The sequence below is a fragment of the Canis lupus genome, chromosome 11 (genome assembly GCF_011100685.1).
Source record: "Canis lupus familiaris isolate Mischka breed German Shepherd chromosome 11, alternate assembly UU_Cfam_GSD_1.0, whole genome shotgun sequence".
Lineage (NCBI taxonomy): Eukaryota > Metazoa > Chordata > Mammalia > Carnivora > Canidae > Canis > Canis lupus.
The window spans coordinates 25,872,647-25,895,380 of NC_049232.1; the positions used below are offsets into that span (position 1 = coordinate 25,872,647).

The following is a 22,734-nucleotide window of genomic DNA, read 5'->3' on the forward strand; positions in this document are numbered from 1 at the left end:
TACCCGTTCCTGTCGCCATCTTGGCCCTGGAGTCGCCTGCCCCCCGCCCCCTCCCCGCGAAGACAGTCTGGTACCGCCGAAGCCCAGGATTCTGGGAAATAGAGTCCGTTCGTTTGCTCGCGATGTCTCCTGGGAAATGTAGTCAGCCCCCAGGACGAGGAAGCCCTAAATCAGGCTTGTTGAGGGCTCCCGGGAAGAATCATGCTAAAGAGGATGGCGCTGAGGCCCCAGAATTTCCTTCAGGTTTCTTAGTAAAGAAGTGCCTTAAGGTCCAAGGAACGGTGTTAAGCGCCAAGAACTGCAGGCGGCCCAACTCCTAACTCCGGCAGTTGGTAACCCGGAGCCACATGGGAGGGGAGTGGCCGAGCGAGAGCAAACCGCCTGCTAGGCTCCTCCGCCCCCTTTCCTTGCGCTGATTGGCAGCTGCAGGTTTCCCTCTCTGATTGGCCGAACGAACACAGCGCGTAATTTAAAACATTGTATCAGTAACAAAGGTGCGCCTCATGGGTGGAGCTGAGCTCTGCGACGGCGAAAGTCCAGGTTCGGCAGCTGGACGTGTGAGTCGGTACCCGAGGAGGAGCGAGTGTCGTGTGTTGGGTGAGTTTGCGGCGGTCCCAGCCCTTGCCCTCGCGGGGTAGGCTTTTAGAAAGCGATGCGGCCGCCATCCCCTTTTCCCCTTAATACCTCTGTCCTCCCTTTGGGCCTGGAGTGAGACTGGAGAAGGAGGCCGGTGGGCGAGGCACGCTAGAGAGTGGGCTTCTGCTTTTGGAGCGAGGTATCTATTCATTCCTGTTGGCAGTCGGAAATGCCTAAGACTGGATTATAACCTGATTAACTGCTTCTTTCGCGCCTACCCCTCTCCTGGCATTTGAAGGGCCAACGGAGGAGGAATTCAAGGAGCGAAAGGAAGGTGTCCTGGAGCGAGGAAATGGTTTCCTACCTAGAAGTTGCGGACCCACCTGTCCCTTAAGGTTCTCCTCCCTACCCATTTTTGTCTCTTTGTAGACCTAAGCCGCCCCTGCTGCCATGTCGCAAGGGATCCTTTCTCCGCCAGCCGGCTTGCTGTCAGATGAGGACGTTGTAGTCTCCCCCATGTTTGAGTCCACGGCTGCAGATTTAGGGTCTGTGGTACGGAAGGACCTGGTATCAGACTGCTCTGTCATCTCCACCTCCCTGGAGGATAAGCAGCAGCAGGTAAAGGGGTTGGACAGTGGTTTGGCAGCAGAGCGATAGCCTCAGCCTCCCAGTTTTCCGCATTCCTATTAGGTCAAAGACTAGCAATCCCAAGGGTCTGAAAGATTGATTTGAAATTAAGAGCAGGGCAAGAAAAAAATGTAAATTTGTGTGTCCGTAGGAAGAACTATTATTTGCATTCCATTAAAAACACTCTCAAGTGCCATGCTCTCAGTCCTGTGAGGGAAGGCTAATAACAGTTCTCTCTTCACCATGAGGCCTAGATATGTTAAATAACTTGCACAAGACCATACAGCCATTAAGTATGGGTTTTTTTTTTTTTAAGATTTATTTATTTATTTATTTATGATAGAGATAGACACAGAGAGAGAGAGGCAGAGACACAGGAGGAGGGAGAAGCAGGCTCCATGCTGGGAGCCCGATGTGGGAATCGATCCAGGGACTCCAGGATCACGCCCTGGGCCAAAGGCAAGAGCTAAACCGCTGAGCCACCCAGGGATCCCTCATTAAGTATGTTTTTAATATCAACCATAGCTTCCATTTATGGAGGCTTTATGCTAAGCTGGGGTATCTCAGCTGCAGCATTATTGACATTAGGGCCCAGTTAATTCTTTGTTATAGTGGTCTGTCTTGTACCTTAAGATGTTTAGCAGCATACCTGTCCTCTACCCACTAGATGTCACTAGCTCCTTCCCACTGTGACAACCAAGAACCTTCCCCTGACATAGCTAAATGTTCCTTGGCGTGGGGAATGGCACTGGTTGAACACAACTCTACTAGGAAGTCTCTTCTTTCATAGAGAAAGTTTCATGAGAGCAAGACCTTGATAATGTTTCTGTGGACCACCAAAGCCTCTTAGAGTTCCCAGATGTTCTTTAAACATCTGTTGAATGAATGAAGTGGGTTCTATTGTTAACACAATTCTATAGATACATAAACAGAGGCAGACAATCTAAAGAACTTGTTCAAGATCACATAGTTCTAAATGATGGGATTGGAACTCAAATTTAGGTTTGTCTGCCTCCAAGGTGCTTAACTACCGAGTTTTGCTGTAATATCATATGGTGATTTTCTTACCAATTAACCAGTTCTAATTCAGAAAGTCAGTGTGGCAGGCTGTGTTGCCAGGATACTGAAGACAGTGAAGGGTGATAAAACAGTGAAAAAACCCATGTGGGTTGGAATGATTATGGAACTGTAGAGTAGTGTATAGACATTTGGGTTGAAATGGTATAGCGTCAGCATGATTCTCTGGAAATATGCTATGCTTGCCCATCTGCTTGGAGGTAACTGCTGATTCTGGCCTGGAATTCTGCCACAGGTTCCATCTGAGGATAGTACAGAGAAGGTGAAAGTATACCTGAGGGTCAGGCCCTTGTTACCCTCAGAATTGGAACGACAGGAAGATCAGGTGAGTGTCTGAGAAGGGAAGATTCAAGATGGAATGATGCAATACAGGAAAGGTTCCCAAGATTATTTCTTTCTGTGATTTCTTTACTGCTTCTCAGGATTGTGTCCGTATCGAGAATATGGAGACCCTTGTTCTACAGGCACCCAAGGACTCCTTTGCCCAGAAGAGCAGTGAGCGGGGAATTGGACAAGCTGCCCATAGATTCACCTTTTCCCAGGTATGGAAGTATTTATTGGTTTATGAATAAGGGACCAACATATTAGGGGCAACTTTATTCTCTCTTTAGCGGGGAAGGTTTTTACTTCACTGTGAGTTCCTTGAATATGCATGTCTATAATTTTGAGGACTCATGTTATGTGCTAGTTAGTGCATCAAGTACTTTTTGTGCATTAATTCCCAACATCTCCATTATTATTATCATTCTTGTCCCTATTTTCCTGATAAGGATATTATGACCCAGTGAAAGTTATGTTGCTGAAGCCATGTAGCTGGTCAGTGGTAGAGTTAGGCCTTGCATCTATAACCATCCATCTCCAAAGCCCACACTTGTGATTACTATGTTGCCCCATTGTGTGTATAGCATCAGACATAGTGGTTAGCATTTCTTTGATTGATTTTGACGAAAGATGGACTGGCAGAGAGTGGTTAGTCTTCAGTGTTTAGAGAGCAGCTAATGGCACTGCAGGAAGAAGTTACTTGACTATAGTCTCCAGAGCCAATCACCCAGGAAGGGATGCATCTGCTGGCTCTGCATAGGAGCAAGTGAGAGATGAGGGATGGACCTCTGAGAAATTGGGTCTGTCTCTAGATCTTTGGGCCAGAAGTGGGACAGGCATCTTTCTTCAACCTGACCGTGAAGGAGATGGTAAAGGATGTACTCAAAGGGCAGAACTGGCTCATCTATACATATGGAGTCACCAACTCAGGGAAAACCCACACAATTCAAGGTGAGTAGTAGGCCTCACAGAATTGCTGATTGGCCTATAATGGTATTTTCTTTGCCTTTTGATGCTTTGAATTGGGGAAGAGCTCTCAGTTGTCCATCTTTGACATACTTCCAGGTACCATCAAGGATGGAGGGATCCTACCCCGGTCACTTGCTCTGATCTTCAATAGCCTCCAAGGCCAACTTCATCCAACACCTGATCTGAAGCCCGTACTCTTCAATGAGGTGATCTGGCTAGACAGCAAGCAGATGCGACAGGAGGAAATGAAGAAACTGTCTCTGCTAAATGGAGGCCTCCAAGAGGTGCAGTGTTGGAGTTCACAGAGGTGGGGATAAGAGGACAAATCTGTGGAAAGTTTTGTGCTTATCTTCTTCCTGGGCCCCTCCAGGAGGAGCTGTCCACCTCCTTGAAGAGGAGTGTCTACATTGAAGGTCGGATGGGTACCAGCAGCAGCTTTGATAGCGGTGTTGCTGGACTCTCCTCCAGTCACATGACCAGCAGTAGCCAGCTGGATGGTATGTACCACGACTGGACTGTGTGTCAAGTAACAGTAGAAACCTACTCCCTTGCTCCCAATAGCTGCCAGGAGTATAAACCAGAGGTTTCAACCTAAGCTGCTCCTTCTAAGGCCCCTGCAGACCAAAGAGGAGATGGACTACTCTAGAGTTGATGCATTGTACATGGGTTCTTCCCCAGAAACGAGTCCCCGATGGGCACAGCCAGACACCAGCCCTGTGAGTGTCCCTGCAGACATCCGCTTCTCTGTCTGGATCTCCTTCTTTGAGATCTACAATGAGCTGCTTTACGACCTGTTAGAACCACCTAGCCAGCAGCGCAAGAGGCAGACTCTGCGGTTGTGTGAGGATCAGAATGGCAACCCCTATGTGAAAGGTATTAGAAGGTGGAAGGCTGGCAACAACCCAGAAATGGGACTTGGGAGAAACCCAGAAAAGTTAGGTGTTCCCATCTTATGTATGCCTTTCTCTTCTTTGCCTCAGATCTCAATTGGATTCATATTCAGGATGCTGAAGAGGCCTGGAAACTGCTCAAAGTGGGTCGTAAAAACCAGAGCTTTGCCAGCACCCATCTGAACCAGAACTCTAGCCGCAGGTGAGTGGGCTGTGGGAGGTCAGCTTTTCACTGTGTTCTAGGAAACTGTAGTCATCTATCTGGTCATGAGGATACACAGTGACTTTTTTTTCTTGATTTACAGTCACAGCATCTTCTCAATACGTATCCTGCACCTTCAGGGGGAAGGGGATATCATCCCAAAGATCAGCGAGTAAGTTTTTCCATTCAGAAATCTGGGCTTCTTGGTCATAAATGGTGTTGGAGGTAGGGGGTAAGGGAGGTCCTCAGAGGAATTACTTCTATTGGAGTCTGGCTCCACTTTCTTGGGTACAGAGATTCTTGGTGGGTCCTCCCCTTCCCAGAAGTATATGAAGGGCTGGAAAGCTCATAACATGTGGGGTCCTTATGTCAGATATTGTCCACCATTCAAGGTTGTCATTCTGTGATCTGGCTGGCTCAGAGCGCTGCAAAGATCAGAAAAGTGGTGATCGGCTAAAGGAAGCAGGAAACATTAATACTTCTCTGCACACCCTGGGCCGTTGTATTGCTGCTCTGCGCCAAAACCAGCAGAATCGGTGAGCTTCTGACTATAAGCCCTGGTTTGGGATGGTCTGGAATCCACTGCGTTTTGCTAAGAGACTTCCTGGTCATCACTAGGTGTGATGCTAGGATACTCTAAGGGCTGGAATTCTGCTCACAACTCTGTTCTCTGATCCCCTACTAGGTCAAAGCAGAACCTGGTTCCCTTCCGTGACAGCAAGTTGACTCGGGTATTCCAAGGCTTCTTCACAGGTCGAGGCCGCTCCTGCATGATTGTCAATGTGAATCCATGTGCATCTACCTATGATGAGACCCTTCACGTGGCCAAGTTCTCAGCCATTGCCAGCCAGGTAAGAAACTATAGGTGTGATGATTGTGTTCACTTAGGGCTGGTACCTTTACTTAAGGAAACTATTAGGTTATGAATTTAATTGCTTTCCCACCCCCTCCCCACCTAGCTTGTGCATGCTCCACCTGTGCAACTGGGATTCCCATTGCTACATTCATTTATCAAGGAACACAGTCTACGAGCATCTCCCAACTTAGAGATGGTAGCTAAGACAGATCCAGGCCTTGATGACATTGAAAATGAAGTTGACATCTCCATTTATGGCAAGGAGGTGAGAGTACAAGAAACCTCTGGTGTAGTTGCTTGATGGCTACGTATTTTCCATGCTGCCTTCCAGGTGGACTTTACATTTGTGGGGCATGGACATCCAATCACTTCTGACCTGTGTGTCCCTCCAGGAGCTCCTGCAGGTGGTGGAAGCCATGAAAGCATTGCTTTGTAAAGAAAGGCAGGAAAAGTTGCAGCTGGAGATGCAGCTCCGTGATGAAATTTGCAATGAGATGGTGGAACAGATGCAACAACGGGAACAGTGGTGCAGGTATTAGCTGAGTGATAGCTCTTGGTCTGTCAACTGGTCCAGAGAGAGGGTGAGGAATTGGGATTAGGATAAAGTTGTGCCTCAAGATCTGTCCTCCAGGGCAGCCTGGGGGGGCTCAGCGGTTTAGCGCCGCCTTTGGCCCAGGGCGTGATCCTGGAGACCCGAGATCAGGTCCCACATTGGGCTCCCTGCACGGAGCCTGCTTCTCTCTCTGCCTGTGTCTCTGCAACCCCCCTCCTGTGTCTCTCATAAATAAATAAAAATCTTTAAAAAAAAAAATCTGTCCTCCAAATTTACTCCTCAGAATCTTCACTCCCTTTTCTTCTTCTTCTTCTTTTTTAAATTTATTATTGGGGCTCCTGGGTGACTTAGTCAGTTAAGCCTCTAACACTTGATTTTGGCTTAGGTCATTATGTCAGGGTTGTGAGATCAAGCCCCGCACTGGGCTCTGCACTGGACATGGAGCCTGCTTTAGATTCTCTCTCTCCCTCTTGCACTGCCCCGACTCACTCTTCCTCTCTCTTTTTTAAGATTTTATTCATGAGAGAGACACAGCAACAGAGACATAGACAGAGGGAGAAGCAGGCTCCATGCAGGGAGCCTGATGTGGGACTCAACCCTGGACCCTGGGGAGCCACCCTGAGCCAAAGGCAGACACTCAACCACTGAGCCACCCAGGCGTCCCCCACTCTTCCTCTCTTTAAAAAAAATTTATTATTGAAGTATAATTGAGGGCATCCCTGGGTGGCTCAGCTGTTGAATGCCTGCCTTCAGCCCAGGGTGTGATCCTGGAGTCCCAGGATCAAGTCCCACATCGGGCTCCCTGCATGGAGCTTGCTTCTCCCTCTGCCTGTGTCTCTGCCCCTCTCTCTGTGTCTCATGAATAAATAAATGAAATCTTTAGGGAAAAAAAGTATAATTGACACACAATATTAGTTTCACGTGTACAACCTAGAGATTTGACAATTCTATACATCATTCAGTGTTCACCACAGTAAGTGTAGTCAGCACCTGTCAACCATGCATTATTACAATGTTACTGACCATATTCCTATGCTGTACTTTTCTGTGACTTACTTATTTTATAATTGAAAGTTTGTACCTTTTAATTCCTTTTATCTATTTCATCAATTCTTCCCACCTCCCTGCCCTCTGGCAACCACCAGTTTGTTCCCTATATTTAAATACATTAAGTCTGTTGGGTTTTTTTTGTTTGTTTTGTTTTGGTTTTTTTTGGGGGGGGGGGGGTTGTTTGTTTTTGTTTTTAAGATTTTTATTTTTTATTTTTTAAACATTTTATTTATTTATTTATGATAGTCATACAGAGAGAGAGAGAGAGGCAGAGACACAACAGGCAGAGGGAGAAGCAGGCTCCATGCACCGGGAGCCTGATGTGGGATTCGATCCCGGGTCTCCAGGATCACGCCCTGGGCCAAAGGCAGGCGCCAAACCGCTGTGCCACCCAGGGATCCCAGATTTTATTTATTTATTCATGAAAGACAGAGAGAGAGGCAGAGACACAGGCAGAGGGAGAAGCAGGCTCCGTGCAGGGAGCCCGACATGGGACTCGATCCCAGGTCTCCAGGATCATGCCCTGGGCCAAAGGCAGGCGCTAAACCACTGAGCCACCCAGGGATCCCCAAGTCTGTTTTGTTTTAAGTGGCTTTTTCGTTCATTTGTTTTTTAGATTCCACATAAAAATGAAATTATATGGTATTTTGTTTTTCTCTGATTTCACTTAACGTACTATTTTCTCAGTCCGTCCATGTCATTGCAAAGGGCAAGATTTCATTCTCTATAGCTGAGTAACATTCCACTGTGTGTGCATGTGTGTGTACATACCCCATCCTCTTTATCCATTTTTATCCTCTGACAGTGAACATTTGGACACCCAAAAGGAACTATTAGAGGAAATGTATGAAGAGAAACTAACGATCCTCAAGGAGTCACTTACAAGCTTTTACCAAGAAGAGCTTCAGGTGAGTTGCCCTGAACCAGCCCCAACTAGCCACTGATTCCCACCTTTAGCTTGTCTGATGTAAACAGATTTTATAAACTCTGGTAGGGCAGGAATATGTAACTCAGTTTTTTCTAGTCTCCTTAGTACTGTATATGTGTCAATCTATGAATTCTTTTTTTTTTTTTAATTTTTTTTTTTAATTTTTATTTATTTATGATAGTCACACAGAGAGAGAGAGAGAGGCAGAGACATAGGCAGAGGGAGAAGCAGGCTCCATGCACCAGGAGCCCGATGTGGGATTCGATCCCGGGTCTCCAGGATCGCGCCCTTGGGCCAAAGGCAGGCGCTAAACCGCTGCGCCACCCAGGGATCCCTGAATTCTTTTTTTTAAGACTTTATTTATTTAGGGATCCCTGGGTGGTTCAGTGGTTTGGCGCCTGCCTTTGGCCCAGGGCACGATCCTGGAGTCCCGGGATCGAGTCCCGCGTCGGGCTCCCAGCATGGAGCCTGCTTCTCCCTCTGCCTGTGTCTCTGCCTCTCTCTCTCTATCATGGATAAATAAGTAAATCTTTAAAAAAAAAAAAAAAAAGACTTTATTTATTTACTCATGAGAGACAGAGAGAGAGAAAGAGGCAGAGACACAGGCAGAGGGAGAAGCAGGCTCCCTGCCAGGAGCCCGATGTGGGACTCAATCCAGGGACTCCAGGACCTCCCCCTAAGCCAAAGGCAGACGCTCAACCACTGAGCCACCACCCAGGTGTCGTCCCAGTTTATGAACTGATTAAGGGTCTGGTTGGCCTGGAAATGGTTTAAGTGCTAACAGGCTTTTATTGTTTGTTTAAGATTTTATTTATTTGTGAGAGAGAGGGCTGGCGCATGAGCAGAGGGAAGGGGCAGAAGGAGAGAGAGAAGCAGACTCTCCAATGAGTGCAAAGCTTGATTTGGAATTCAATCCCAGGACCGAGATTATGGCCTGAGCCAAAGTCAGATGCTTAACCAACTGAGCCAGCCACCCAGGCACCCTGTTAACAGGCCTTTGAGGCATAATTGTCAGGGAAGGTTTTGTTCACCATTAAGTCATCTGCCCTGCAGGATTTGTCTGACTCTGGATGGAACTGTGCTCTCTGCTTCCCTCTTAGGAACGGGATGAGAAAATTGAAGAGCTAGAAGCTCTTTTGCAGGAAGCCAGACAGCAGCCAATAGTCCATCAACAATCAGGGTCTGAATTGTCCCTTCGGCGGTCACAAAGGTTGGCAGCTTCTGCCTCCAGTCAGCAGCTCCAGGAGCTCACAGCTAAACTGGAACAGTGCAGAGCAGAGCTAAACTCCACCACTGAAGGTAAAGGAGAGAGGGCACAAAGCATAAAGTGGTTCAGAGAAGAATTGTTCTTCAAACTTGGGCCTTCTGACTCCCAACTCCAAGATAATTTCCTCAACTCTGAGCTATATCCCCCTGACCTTTCCACTGTAGGATGCATATGGCCTCATTTTTTATGTATTTGCTGCAAGCTACTATTAATTCAGTTAAGAGGTAAGTCCAAGGCTAGAAAGCCTACATGTTGAAGTTTCTTGTTTCCTTCCCTCAGAACTACAGAAGTATCAGAAAATGTTAGAACCACCCCCCTCAGCCAAGCCCTTTACCATTGATGTGGACAAGAAATTAGAGGAGGGCCAAAAGGTAATTTACACCTTTCTCTGTTACCAAGGCTCATATACCTAAAGGCAACTTCCAACCCTGTGTCTGTGGCTTATGTGAAGAGCAGGGGGCCTTTGTGCACAGTCCTGCAGAGTGGTTGCTTCATAGAGCTGACCAGCCTTTCTAAGTTTATTTCTCTTCAAATGGCTGTCCAACTCCTACAGATCATTATTCTGGTCGATCATAGCCACAATGTGGTTCCTACTCTTATTCTTTTCAGAATATCAGGCTGCTGAGGACAGAGCTTCAGAAACTTGGTGAGTCTCTCCAGTCAGCAGAAAGAGCCTGTTGCCACAGCACTGGGGCAGGAAAACTTCGCCAAGCTTTGACCACTTGTGATGACATCTTAATCAAACAGGTTAGGACACCCTGTATCTCTTCTCTCCCATCAGCTTACTCCAGAGTATATGTGAGTATTTACTAAGTACAAGGCACTGTAAATAATTTATAGGCATTTTCTGTTATAACAACCCTATGGAAGTGAGCTGCCAGCAGCCGGGCCGTGAGGCGGAGGGTCCATCGGCCAGAGGGCGGGGGTGGGGGTCCGTGCACAGCTTCCCCGCTCAAAGTCTGGGGAAGGACCAGTACCCGCGATCCCCTTAGCCATGGCTTCTCCCACCCCCACCCTAGGACGGGGTTCCATCTGCCCTCTGCACTTCTCATTCAGTACGCTCGTCATGACTGATTCTATCTGGTGTCATTAACATCCATCCATTCCTTGTACCATAAACAAAAATTAGTTCAAAATGGGTCATAGATGTAAATGGAAAACAAAACTATAAAACTTCCTAGACAGAAAAAAAAAAAAAAAACAACCCTATGAAAGTAGATATTATCATATTTCATCTAAAATATGTAGATTTTAAGGGGCACCTGGCTGGCTCAGTCAATAAAGCATGTGACTTTTTTTTTTTTAAAGCATGTGACTCTTGATCTCGGGGTTATGAGTTCAAGCCCCACATTTGATATGGAGCCTACTTAAAAAAGTAAAACTCTACATTTAAAAAGACAAAAGAAAAAGCCAAATGCATAATTTTTAAGACAATGTAATTTTTGGGCAGCCTGGGTGGCTCAGCGGTTTAGCACCGCATTCAGTCCAGGGCCTGATCCTGGAGACCTGGGATCAAGTCCCACATCAGGCTCCCTGCACGGAGCTTGCTTCTCCCACTGCCTGTGTCTCTGCCTCTCTCTTTCTCTCTCTCATGGATAAACAAATATAATCTTTAAAAAAAAAAAAACCTGTTATTTTCCAATAGGACAAAACACTAACCATTAAGCTATGACGGTTGTTATTAGTGCACCCTGATTCTAGAGTGAAGAAAAAAAAAAAAACCTCTTAGATTTAAAAAAGCTGTGTGTGTGTTTTTTAAGTTTATTTATTTATTTTAAGATTTTATTTATTTATCCATGAAAGACACACAGAGAGAGAGAGGCAGAGACACAGGCAGAGGGAGAAGCAGGCTCCATGCAGGGAGCCTGACATGGGACTTGATCCCGGGTCTCCAGGATCAGACCCGGGGCTGAAGGCGGTGCTAAACCACTGAGCCATCTGGGCTGCCCTATTTATTTTTGGTAATCGCTGCACCCATCAGTTAAGTGTCTGCCTTCGGCTCAGGGCATGATCCTGGAGTCCCCAGATCAAGTCCTGCATTGGGCTCCCCGCATGGAGCCTGCTTCTCCCTCTGCCTGTGTCTCTGCCTCTCTCTCTGTCTCTCTCATAACATCTTTAATTTAAAATAACTGGGTAGTGGATAGCATGTATTAACTTGCCCTTTAGTTTCTCTAATACACCAGACTAAAGGTTTTCTTTAAATTTATTCATGTTCCTTAGGATCAGACCCTGGCTGAGCTACAGAATAACATGATGCTAGTAAAACTGGACCTTCGGAAGAAGGCAGCATGCATCGCAGAACAGTATCATACTGTACTAAAACTCCAAGGCCAAGCTTCTACCAAAAAGCGCCTTGGCACCAACCAGGAAAACCAGCAACCAAACCAACAGCCCCCAGGGAAGAAACCATTTCTTCGAAATTTACTTCCCAGAACACCCACCTGCCAAAGCTCCACAGACTGCAGCCCTTATGCCCGGATCCTGCGCTCACGACGCTCCCCTTTACTCAAATCTGGGCCTTTTGGCAAAAAATACTAAGGCTGTGGGAAAGGAGAGAGTCATTGCCCTGAGGCAGGTCAGCTGCTTGAGAAATAGGTCTCTTTTAGGCTTTACCAATACCTGGAACTGTATCCAGAATGCAATATACAGATACTAGTTATTTTCCTCCCTTTTGTATTATAATCCCCTATGTAATCTCATACTTTTTTACTTATATGCATATGCTTTCTCTGCACACAAAAAGTTATATTAAATAAACATATTATTCACATTTTTTGTGTTTTCACATTTTTTGTTTGAATTCCAAATTTAACAAATTCATTAAGACAGAACTTACAAAATAGGAAAAACAACTGAAAATTAAACATCATTCAGGCCCCTTGGAACCTTGCACAGGAATGGCAGTGGAGCTGTGTAACTAGTGTACAGCTAAGCTAAGAAAAGCTTTGTAAGAAATGAATTCAAGGGACATTAGATACTGTAAAACTTCCTTAATATAAAATAAATGTCATGCCTTAGGAGGTGAGTGGGTAACAAATTTGTTCTGGAAACGATAAAGGAAGGCTAGGCCCTGAGCTCAGAATAATCCATGGCATCTACAATTCAAATTTAGTACAGGAGACATCATAGTCATAGCATATTAGCTCCTACTGAATACACATACCCAGGCCTGAAACCTTCCAAGAACACAGCAAGAATGATTCCCTTTACCTTGTCTAAATAGCTGAAGGCTGAAAAGAACCATTTTGTTGAAGATAAACAGGGAGGAGAAAAATAACTACATCAAAATACTTATTACAACAGACTAGCTTGAAGTGAGTTTATTCTTGTCTATATAGTCACAAAACAAAACACGCCTGAATGTTCATGAAATTATCTGTTAATCCTGCCTCCTTACTTTGCTTTAGGGGAAAAAAAAGCTAACGCTATAGGCTTTTTTGCCATCAATGGGGTTCCACACAAAGTAAGATCCTTTTTGTCCCTTCTTTCATTCAACTACTAAGTTCCTTCCTATCAAAAGTTTCTAGGAAGAGTCCTTAAAATGTTTTGGAAGAACGTCCCCACAGAGCAAGAACGAATTACAACTTCATTCTGTTCAACTCTTGCCTCTTCCAGCATAGTCATGTTCAGTAAGTCCAAGAATGATGAGGTCATTATCTATCCAGTGCCCTGACCTTCCTGGGGTATCCAGTGCCTCTACTGCCTGCAGGGTAGAATGGCACTCTTTTCTCCCTTCCATGCCTTTCTAAAGAAATCTCTCACTCCCAGCAGCATTAAAACTTTGTAAGCCTTGCCTGTGCTAAAGTGCTGTTAAAGGGATGTCTTTTAGAGGGGGAAAAAGGTCTGGGAAGAAGGCCAAGATCCGTAGCCAGGCTCTGAACAGAAGGGAAATAGAAGTGCTTCTAACTGGCAAAAGACAATGTCTGTTGCTGCCAGGATTCTTCCATCAGTCTACACCAAAGGTGATTCTATAAACTGTCCCCAAGGAGCTGTATCCATTTGTACAAACAAAAAACCAAGGTCCTTGGAAGAGCAGATGTGGCCATTCCTTACATGGAGGTAAGGCTTAACATGAGGTCTAGTAATGTGCTGGCTTGAAAGTAGCCAACTATGGTGTGACTGAAGATAGGTTGAGTGGAGAAACTCTGCGTGTGGGAGTATTGTTAGCAGATAAGGAAGCAGGGAGGAAAAAGGGAGCAGGCATCTCAGTAGATGGAGTCTCGCCTTGGTTCCGAAGTTGTAGGATTTGCCGGAGCAAGGCCTTCCCTTCTTCCCGGGTCTGAAATAAAGTCAGGCGACTGTTTCAAAATATATCCAAGGCTATTTTCAAAAACAAGTTCTAAAATGCTGATACGAAAGTTTCATAGGTCCAGGTACCCTTTCCACTTGGCTTTTTACCCTCAGATCACAGAAAAGATCATATGGTTGAGCTTAAAATCCAAACCCTTTAGTAAAGAACTGCTACTCACATCATTGAATGCACAACATTTCTGGGCACAAGTTGAAGCTTCATCCCACAGCTTGCATTTAAAATAGTACTGGGCCAAATAGCGGAAAGCAGTGCTCTCCTCCAGGTGCTCCACTATCTCCTAGACAGGGAAAGCAGGAGTGACTGAGGTGGTCAGAATGAGATAAATAACCCAATTCTCATGCTCATGACACATACCCCACAGGAATAGATATCTTGGATATATTTGATGTAACACTGGGCAGCTTGTTCTGACTCAGTCAACTGTTCATGAAGCCTACAAAATAAATTGGTCTGTAAGTACAAACTGGATCTCAAAGTGTGCTAGTGATAAAATTAAAGCACATGATGCACCATACCAGAGAAGCCAACAGAAATAACAGCATTTCACTCACTTTGCCAGTTTCACCAGAGCCATTTTCTCCACATCTCCCACGGCGTAAGCTCTCCAATAACACTGTCAAAACAATAAACTGGTCACTTTGACAGTTGTCCCATGTGCCATGACCTACCACATAAAGGGTCAAGTCCTCCAAGCCGTGCCTGAAATGTGGATTTGCAGAATGCAAAGCATTTTGCCTAGACTGATATTCCCACTGATGATGTCAACACTGCTTTGCTTTTTTAGCCTATCCGCCTATAAATACTTAAGACTTTTGCCTGTAGATAGATCAAAATGAAGGATGATTAGAGCACAGAGGGCCCAACCCTTCATCCAAACTGCTGATTTCCACTCAAATTTTCCAGGACCCAACTGCAGGTACCTTTTTGGCTTCCACTAGTTGATTGAGTTTCTCATAACATTCTCCTAAAGCAACCAGCATACGAGAATCATTGGGCCTAAAAAAAGAGAGGAACAGTCTAAGCAAAGACTTTAAAAAAAAGTCCTCCCCACTATTTCAAATCTATACAGTAATTGATCTTTAATCTCATATTTCACATAATTATATATTTTGTGTTCATAACTATACTATTTTTTTAAAGATTTTATTTATTTTTTCATGAAAGAGACACAGAGGGATAATAGCAATCAAAAGGTAAAGTATCAGCTCTTCTCATAACAAACGCATCATTAACTGGTCAGACTTACCGAAGCTGATGTGCCCGTCTATAATAATAAAGGCAATAAAACGGCATCTTAAGGATTTCATAGGTCTGTCCAAGCCCATACCAGGCTCTGTAGTCTCGTTTATTGACCTCAATGGCATGTCTAAGAAATGGAAGAGAAACTGTTAAGAAGGCAGAGTCAAGGTTAGCAACTTGTAGGTTCAAGAGAGGTTCTGAACATCACAATCATCCCCTCCACCTCACCCCTCAAGTAGAAACTCACCGATAAGCCTGAATAGCAGCAGATGTGTTCTTCATTTCCATGTATTCATGTCCCATCAGTGTCCAGGCCCCAAGATACCGAGGATTCAATTTCAGGGCTCTCTGGAAATATAAGGCTGCTTTTTCATGTTGAGAACGTAAACTATAATAATTCCCTGATAGAAAAATTAAAAAAAAAAAACATATGAATAACTAGACAGATAAAAATAAAAGTCCACTAAAATAGCATTCCACAGAGCAGGCATGAAACTCTAACCCATTCCCCCAAAGCATTTGCTGAAAAGCCAAGTTGTACATAAAGGGAACATCATCATTCCAACATCATGTACGAAAGGGAAATATAGTGCATCTATCACACATTCTGGCTTAAAAAGAAAAAAAGCTTTCCCTAACACTTCAAAGTTTTTCTTCATTTCATCTGGATATTGCATTTATCCACATTTTCTTAACGAAGGATAGGAAATTTCCACAGTATGCTTTAGATTGGTAGTTTTCAAGCTATATTCCTAGGTTTCTAAAGAAGTACCTCAAGGGATAAAAAGGCAGAGCCCTGAGCTCCTCTTTCCCACAAGAATCAAAGGTCTATTAGCAGTGGTCTTGAAAAGAATAAGTGAAAGCTTCTAGGTTGTGTAAAAGATTTTATTTGCAGGAAGAGTATAGAAGCCATCTGTCTATGTCAACTGGTAAATGGATAAATAAAATGTATACATCCAAACAAAGTAATACTAGTCAACATTAATTAAAAAGGAAAGAACTAGGAGATCCCTGGGTGGCTCAGTGGTTTAGCGCCTGCCTTTGGCCCAGGGTGCATTCCTGGAGTCCCGGGATCGAGTCCCACGTCAGGCTCCCGGCATGGAGCCTGCTTCTCCCTCTGCCTGTGTCTCTCTCTCTCTCTCTCTCTCTCTCTCTCTCTATGTCTATCATGAATAAATAAATAAATAAATAATCTTTAAAAAAATAAAAAATAAAGGAAAAAAACTACTGATACATGCCACAACACAGGTAACCTCAAATACAGCTAAGTGAAAGAAGCCAGACAATAAGATTAAGTATTGCACAATTCCATTTATGTGAAAATTTCTAGAAAAGGCAAAACACAGTTAGTTAGAAGGCAAATCTGTGCGTGCTGGAGGATGCAAGGGGGGCCGACAATAAACACACTCAAGGGAACTTCCAAGGGTACCAGAATATTATAAACTGGTTTTATGACTATGGTTATACAAAAAATCATTGAACTGTAAACTTAAAGTTGGTAAATTTTATGGTATATAAATTATACCTCAATAAAGCTGTTTTTTTTCAATAACGCTATTTTTAGAAAAAGAATAAATTACTTTAAAAAAAAAGAATGACTGGATAGATAAAAGGGACAAATTTCTGGTTATAAAATAAATAAGTCACAGAATACAAAGTACAGCATAGGGAATATAGTTAATAATTCTGTAAAAACTTTGTATGGTGACTACACTTATCATGGTGTCCAGTATTACACAGAATTGTCAAATCACTATGCTGTATACCTGAAACTAATATAACATTATGCTTCAATAATTATTTAAAAACCGCATAAATCCTGTTTCAAATGTAGCTATGAAGCAGAACGTTTCTAATAGTAAAAAGGAGAAAATAAACTAAATGGTCATTAGCTGGGAGTAGGGAAAGGGAGGGAGTGAAAGCTATATATCTATCAACATGGTACATTTCTAGGCCAAAATACTAGGCCCCACCCAGAAAAATGGATATAGCCCTATATAAGCCCTAGCTGCTAAAGGAGTGAGGACAATGGAGAAATTAAAGAAGTCAGAACAGGCCAGGTTTTGAACAAAGATCAATAGATAAGATTTTTTGGGGATCCCTGGGTGGCGCAGTGGTTTAGCGCCTGCCTTTGGCCCAGGGCGCGATCCTGGAGACCCGGGATCGAATCCCACATCAGGCTTCCGGTGCATGGAGCTTGCTTCTCCCTCTGCCTGTGTCTCTGCCTCTCTCTCTCTCTCTCTCTCTGTGACTATCATAAAAAAATAAAAATAAAAAGATTTTTTGTTTTTAATCTCATTTGGGAGAGCTAAAATACAACGAATGGTTACAACATGCTGGGCAACCTACTTTGTTATAAATGCTTTCTAGGCATTAATTTATCTAATCCTTGTGACAATTATCTGAGAGAAGGATCTACTGTTAACCCTTTACCAATGAGAAAACTATAGCATAGACAGGTGAGGTCCAAAGTTAACTAACTACTAGTTAGTAGTAGAACCAAGATTTATTTTTTTATTTTTTATTTTTTTTAAGATTTATTTATTTATTCATGAGAGGCACAGAAAGAGAGGCAGAGACACAGGCAGAGGGAGAAGCAGGTTCCATGCAGGGAGCCTGATATGGTACTCAATCCCAGAACCCCAGGATCAGACCCTGAGCCGAAGGTGCTCAACCACTGAGCCATCCAGGCGTCCCAGTATATGCTCTTTTATATATACATAAAGTGCTGCCTATCAGGGATTGGGACTCCAGAAAAGACACAGAAGGAAACAATCAATTCACATCATAAGAGCAGAAGCAAGGATTTAACAGGAGAATCCTGCCACCACTCTATTCATAAGAGGGTTCATTCTCTCTCAAGTCCTTAGTTTTTCTTTCCATCCTTCTTTCTCCTTTTAATTCCTCTAAATTTTTAGGCTACAACGTATAAACTGAAGTATATTTCTTGTCATAAACTAATATTCTTTATTTTGTACTTTTAAGGTAGGTGGGTTGAATTCAACAGTTACTGATCATATGTCAGGCACTGTGCTAGGCATTTATAGATAATGGTGAGAAAAGAAAAAACAGTTCATTAAGGAGTTCACCTCAAGAGGCACCTGGATGACTCACTTGATTAAGCGTGTGCCTTTAGCTCAGGTCATGATCTCAGGGTCCTGGGAATCAAGCCTCACACATCAGGCTCCCTGCTCGGCAGGGAGTCCGCTTCTCCTTCTCCCCCTTGCTCATGCTCTCTTGCTATCTCTCTCTCTCAAATAAATAGAATCATTAAAAAAAAAAAAAAAAAGTTCGCATCAAATGATTAAAAAATAGTAAACTTCTGAATCATTACTCCTCAAGCATATGTCTCCTTTGATTTTAATTGGCTTTAAGTTAAGGTGAAAAAAAAAAATCAGGGATCCCTGGGTGGCGCAGCGGTTTAGTGCCTGCCTTTGGCCCAGGGCGCGATCCTGGAGACCCGGGATCGAATCCCACGTCGGGCTACCAGTGCATGGAGCCTGCTTCTCCCTCTGCCTGTGTCTCTGCCTCTCTCTCTCTCTCTGTGACTATCATAAAATAAATAAAAATTAAAAAAAAAAAAAAAAAAAAAAAGATCATTCCTCATGTCCCCGATCTGTTTCCTTTCTTCGTGCGCAGGACACTGTTACTCATCGGTTACCCAGTTGGCATTTCCTATTTGTTTTATTTCCTAAATATCTTCTTAAAGATTTTATTTATTTATTAGACAGAGAGAGAGAGAGAGAGAGGCAGAGACACAGGCAGAGGGAGAAGCAGGCTCCATGCAGGGAGCCTGACGTGGGACTTGATCCCGGAGCCTCCAGGATCACATCCTGGGCTGAAGGCAGCACTAAACCGCTAAGCCACCGGGGGGAGGGGGGGGCTGCCCTATTTCCTAAATATCTTTTAAGTCCAACAGCCTCTCTCCATCCCTCCTGCCAATACTTTAGTGTAGGCTCTCATCATCCCTAGACTGGATTATTGCAAAAGTCTCCTAGCTGGTCTCCCTGCTTCTAGTCTTTGTCTTTTTCTAACCCTCCCAGCACATTGTCTCCAGTCATCATCTGAAAATGAAAACCAAACTTTCTGGTTTAAAATCCTTCAGAAGACTCCTATTTCCTTCAAAATAATAATGTTCAGCAAGGCATAAAACACTCTTCAAGAGGGGCACCTGGGTGGCTCAGTGGTTGAGCCTGCCTTCAGCTCAGGTTGTGATCCTGGTGTCCTGGGATCAAGTCCCACATCAGGCTCCCTGCAGGGAGTCTGCTTCTCCCTCTATGTCTCTGCCTCTCTCTGTGTGTCTCTCATGAATAAATAAAATCTTAAACTTTAAAAAGAAAGAAAAGAAAAAAAAACTTCAAGATTTGGCCCCTTTTTGAACATTCCTACCTCCCAGACCATGCTTCCAGATGTGCAGCTACTTTAGGCACAATGCCTGTTTCATACTTCAGGGCTTCTGCAATGCAATGCCTTTCCCAAGTCAATCCTTTACCTCCCCTACTGAACTCTTTCACTTCTGCCCAGCCTTCAAGCACCACCTCCTCAAGACTTCCCTAATCATAGTCTAGATTAGATATCTTTCCTATGTACTCTCTTAGTATCTTTGGTTTACATCAATTCTAACACTCAACCCATTGCATTATAGTTATTAGTTTATTAGTCTTGTCCTTAGCAGGCAGTTAGCATAGGTACTACAATATATGGCACAGTGCCTGGCACTCAGAAGCTCAAAAGATGTTTTCTGAATAAAAGAGAGCTCTGCCTTCATCTTAATGGACTTTACTGAAAATATCATTTATTCTTACCCTCACCTATGCTCCAATAGGCCCTATTTTTTTTTTAAGGCTTATTTCCCATACTGAACTACAACTTCCTCAAGAGCTAGAAATATTGAATTGGTGGACTGAAATTCTACCAGTTTATTAAGAACTTCCTAAAAAAAAAAAAAAAAAAAAAAAAAAAGAACTTCCTAACCTAAAGAGATATGAATTTATGATCTCAATGCGGTGTCATCAAACACCAAGCAACAGACATCTCTCTTTCACTTCCAGGGAACCTAGGCTTTCAATCACAAACAACCAAGCTTCCTTTTATCCAAAAGTGGCCACTGATGTGTTTATGTCAAGTGATCAGGTCACAACTAGTGTGAAAGAGCACATAGGATCATGGATGATTCATCAACCACTAGATGATTCTAACCCCAAGAGTTGGCAATATTTGCATACGTTTTTCGTTGCCACAACTAGTGGAAGGGGGTTGCTGACATCTAGTGGGTAGAGGAGAGGCATACTGCTAATACCCTACAATGGACAGGACAGCTCCCCACAAAAAAATTATCAGCCAAAAAATGTCAATAGTACAAAGAATGAAATACCCTTACACAGAGAAACAGGGACTCTCATCTCCTTTCAGAGGTTTGGAAATTCTAAAAAACTTTTTAGTAATAATAAGGTTAAAATATACACTCTTTTGAACCACCCTTCACTGTTAAGAATATATTGCAAAGAAATAGTTGCATAAATATGCAAAAACAAATGTACACATACAAAGATGGTTCTTGAAACTATTTTTATATATTAACAAACAGTGGCTACAACTTAATAGACATATGATTACATAAAAATGATGGCACATTGGGTGCCTAGGTGGCTCAGTGGTAGAGTGTCTGCCTTTGCCTCAAGTCATGATCACAGGGTCCTGGGATCGAGTCTCATCTCAGGCTCCCTGCAGGGAACCTGCTTCTCCCTCTGCCTATGTCTCTGCCCCTCTCTCTGTGTCTCTCATGAACAAATAAATAAAATCTTTAAAAAAAAATGATGGCAGATCAATGTAATTAAATGCTAAATAGGCATCAAAAATAATATAAATCTGGATATACTAAATAAAAAGATGAAAAAGATATACTGTTAAGTTAAAAAAAAAAAGAGGAAGTTATAAACCAGTGTGTATAATGGCACACTTTTTGCAAGCAAATTATACACACACATGCACCCACACACACATTTTTAGTATTCACACAGAAAAATATCCTGGAGGGATATTTTTGGAGGGATGCCTGGGTGGCTTAGCAGTTAAGCGTCTGCCTTTGGCTCAAGTCATGATCCTGGAGTTCCAGGATCGAGTTCCACATCAGGCTCCCTGCATGGAGCCTGCTTCTCCGTCTGCCTGTGTCTCTGCCTCTCTCTTTCTTTGTCTCTCATGAATAAACAAATAAAATTAAAAAAAAAAAAAAAAAGCAAGAAAAATATCCTAGAGTCATGCTCACCAATCTCAGGGGTAGGATTATACCCAGATTTTTACATTCTATAGTATATAATTTTGTTATCCTTGATGCTTTTATACTGCCGTTATTTTTGCACTTGCATTACTTACAATAAAAATAAATCTTTTTTTCCTTTTCTTTCTTTTTTTTTTGTGGGCAGCAAAGTTTATTGATAGTACAAAGGTCCTGAAGAGGGAGGGGACCCAATAAAAATAAATCTTTAAAGAAAAAAGTAGTGACTCTTACCAATTACACAGCATGTCTCTACACGATACTTATCTATCTCACAGAGGTTGTGAGCCAGATAACTCAACTCAGATTTCATGCTCTGAAAGAAAAGAGAAAGACAATCTAAGCATGAATGAGGAACCCTCTAAATAATTTTTCTCATAGCTAATGCAACTCAGTGACAATCCAACCCAGGAGATTTAAGCACAAAAGAGCTTGGTCAAGTCCAAGCAAAGGAAGCAGCTCACCCTGACATATAGAAGGTTGGAGAATGTGTCCATATTTTCAATCCTGTAAGGATCTTGTTTCCTCAGCTCATTAAAAATAGAAAGGGCTTTGTCAATATCTGTAGAAAGAAGATAAGAAAGGTTAGAAAACAACATAGTGCTACCTTTAGGATTTGATGGTATTTCATTGTCCTTATTCACTCACCTCTGATATTGTGATAGGCAACTGCAATTTGGGAAACAATATATGAGCTCTTAGAGAAGCCCACATCAATGAGATTCTGATACTTTTGCAGAGCCTCCTCTATCAACTGCAACTCTGTGTATATATGAGCCAGAAAAAACTCTTTCATCCAGGTGTCTGGCAAAGACAGGAACTTCAGCTGGCAGCAGGAGAGAGAGGGACAGACTTAATATACTTTGACCTCTCTCCCAAATGAACATCAAGGAACTATCTTTAATGTCAAAAGAAACTTATCACCAAAACATTATGAGATCATCTAAAAATGAACACAGGGTAATTTAATTAAGTGAATAGGACTCACAAGCACAACTGGGAGGAATGATCTAGTTGAGGAAGACTTCAAAGAAAAGCTAGGATTTCAAGTGAGTCTTAGAGGATGAATAGAACTTGAAAAGAAGAGAGAGGATAAGAAGAAAAGACAACATTCTAGGCAGGGCAACAACATAAAGAGGCAAAACAATCCTGATGAGTGTGTATGAATAGGGTGAAGAAACTAGCTTAGTTTGAAGGGGAGGCTATGTGCTCAAAAGTAGTGCAAAAATAAGAGTAAACTGGTAGGGCAGGTCCTATGGTGCAACAGGAAGTGGGATGTGATAGGAAGCCACTACAATATTTAGCAAGAGAATGACACGATGACATGGGTGTTTTAAGGGTAAGTTTGAAAACAGTATACATGAAAGCTTGGGAATGGGAGTGTACAAATGGAAAAGCTAGATAGAAAAGTAGGTATTAATTACAAGTAATCCAAATCCAAGATGAAAACCAAGATGAAAGCAAAGAAAACCAAGAGAAAGAGATGCGTACAAGAAGAAAACCATGGCGAGGTCTGGCAACTGATAATAAAAGGAGATTAAGAGACCGAGAACAAATATGACTATGAGGTATCCTGGTGTCTTGAGAAACAGT

At 43.1% G+C, this 22,734-nt stretch overlaps 3 protein-coding genes across 8 annotated transcripts in view; 1 reads left to right on the forward strand and 2 right to left on the reverse strand.

Annotated features, from left to right (window-relative positions):
• BRD8 (bromodomain containing 8) overlaps positions 1-349 on the reverse strand; it is a 32,668-nt gene extending 32,319 nt beyond the window's left edge. For 4 of the 5 annotated variants that reach the window (XM_038552286.1, XM_038552284.1, XM_038552283.1 and 1 more), the window contains exon 1: positions 1-348. In XM_038552286.1, coding sequence (XP_038408214.1) covers positions 1-19 — 19 coding nt within the window. In that variant the 5' untranslated portion in view covers positions 20-348. The other variant, XM_038552285.1, reaches the window with a different exon arrangement.
• On the forward strand, positions 109-12,089 carry KIF20A (kinesin family member 20A). Its single transcript, XM_038552288.1, has 19 exons — positions 109-597; positions 1,006-1,194; positions 2,516-2,605; positions 2,703-2,822; positions 3,414-3,552; positions 3,667-3,854; positions 3,941-4,067; positions 4,249-4,443; positions 4,551-4,662; positions 4,766-4,834; positions 5,055-5,198; positions 5,348-5,513; positions 5,622-5,783; positions 5,911-6,050; positions 7,927-8,029; positions 9,150-9,348; positions 9,596-9,687; positions 9,926-10,063; positions 11,537-12,089. The coding sequence occupies exons 2-19, from the start codon at positions 1,027-1,029 to the stop codon at positions 11,852-11,854; spliced, it is 2,670 nt and encodes an 889-aa protein (XP_038408216.1). The 5' UTR covers positions 109-597; positions 1,006-1,026; the 3' UTR covers positions 11,855-12,089.
• The window catches only part of CDC23 (cell division cycle 23), a 17,364-nt gene continuing 6,716 nt past the window's right edge, over positions 12,087-22,734 (reverse strand). For both annotated transcript variants that reach the window (XM_038552289.1, XM_038552290.1), the window contains 10 exons: positions 21,790-21,967; positions 21,606-21,703; positions 21,376-21,457; positions 15,115-15,268; positions 14,875-14,994; positions 14,549-14,624; positions 14,180-14,241; positions 13,983-14,061; positions 13,786-13,905; positions 12,087-13,595 (listed from right to left, as the gene is read on the reverse strand). In XM_038552289.1, coding sequence (XP_038408217.1) covers positions 13,425-13,595; positions 13,786-13,905; positions 13,983-14,061; positions 14,180-14,241; positions 14,549-14,624; positions 14,875-14,994; positions 15,115-15,268; positions 21,376-21,457; positions 21,606-21,703; positions 21,790-21,967 — 1,140 coding nt within the window. In that variant the 3' untranslated portion in view covers positions 12,087-13,424. The remainder of the gene's footprint in view (positions 13,596-13,785; positions 13,906-13,982; positions 14,062-14,179; positions 14,242-14,548; positions 14,625-14,874; positions 14,995-15,114; positions 15,269-21,375; positions 21,458-21,605; positions 21,704-21,789; positions 21,968-22,734) is intronic.

Bases quoted from the DNA above. Each gene is read 5' to 3' on its own strand.
- KIF20A (XM_038552288.1), top strand. From the start codon at position 1,027: ATGTCGCAAGGGATCCTTTCTCCGCCAGCCGGCTTGCTGTCAGATGAG. The intron at 1,195-2,515 runs GTAAAGGGGTTG...ATTCTGCCACAG, and splicing joins TGGAGGATAAGCAGCAGCAG to GTTCCATCTGAGGATAGTAC. The intron at 8,030-9,149 runs GTGAGTTGCCCT...CTTCCCTCTTAG, and splicing joins TTTACCAAGAAGAGCTTCAG to GAACGGGATGAGAAAATTGA.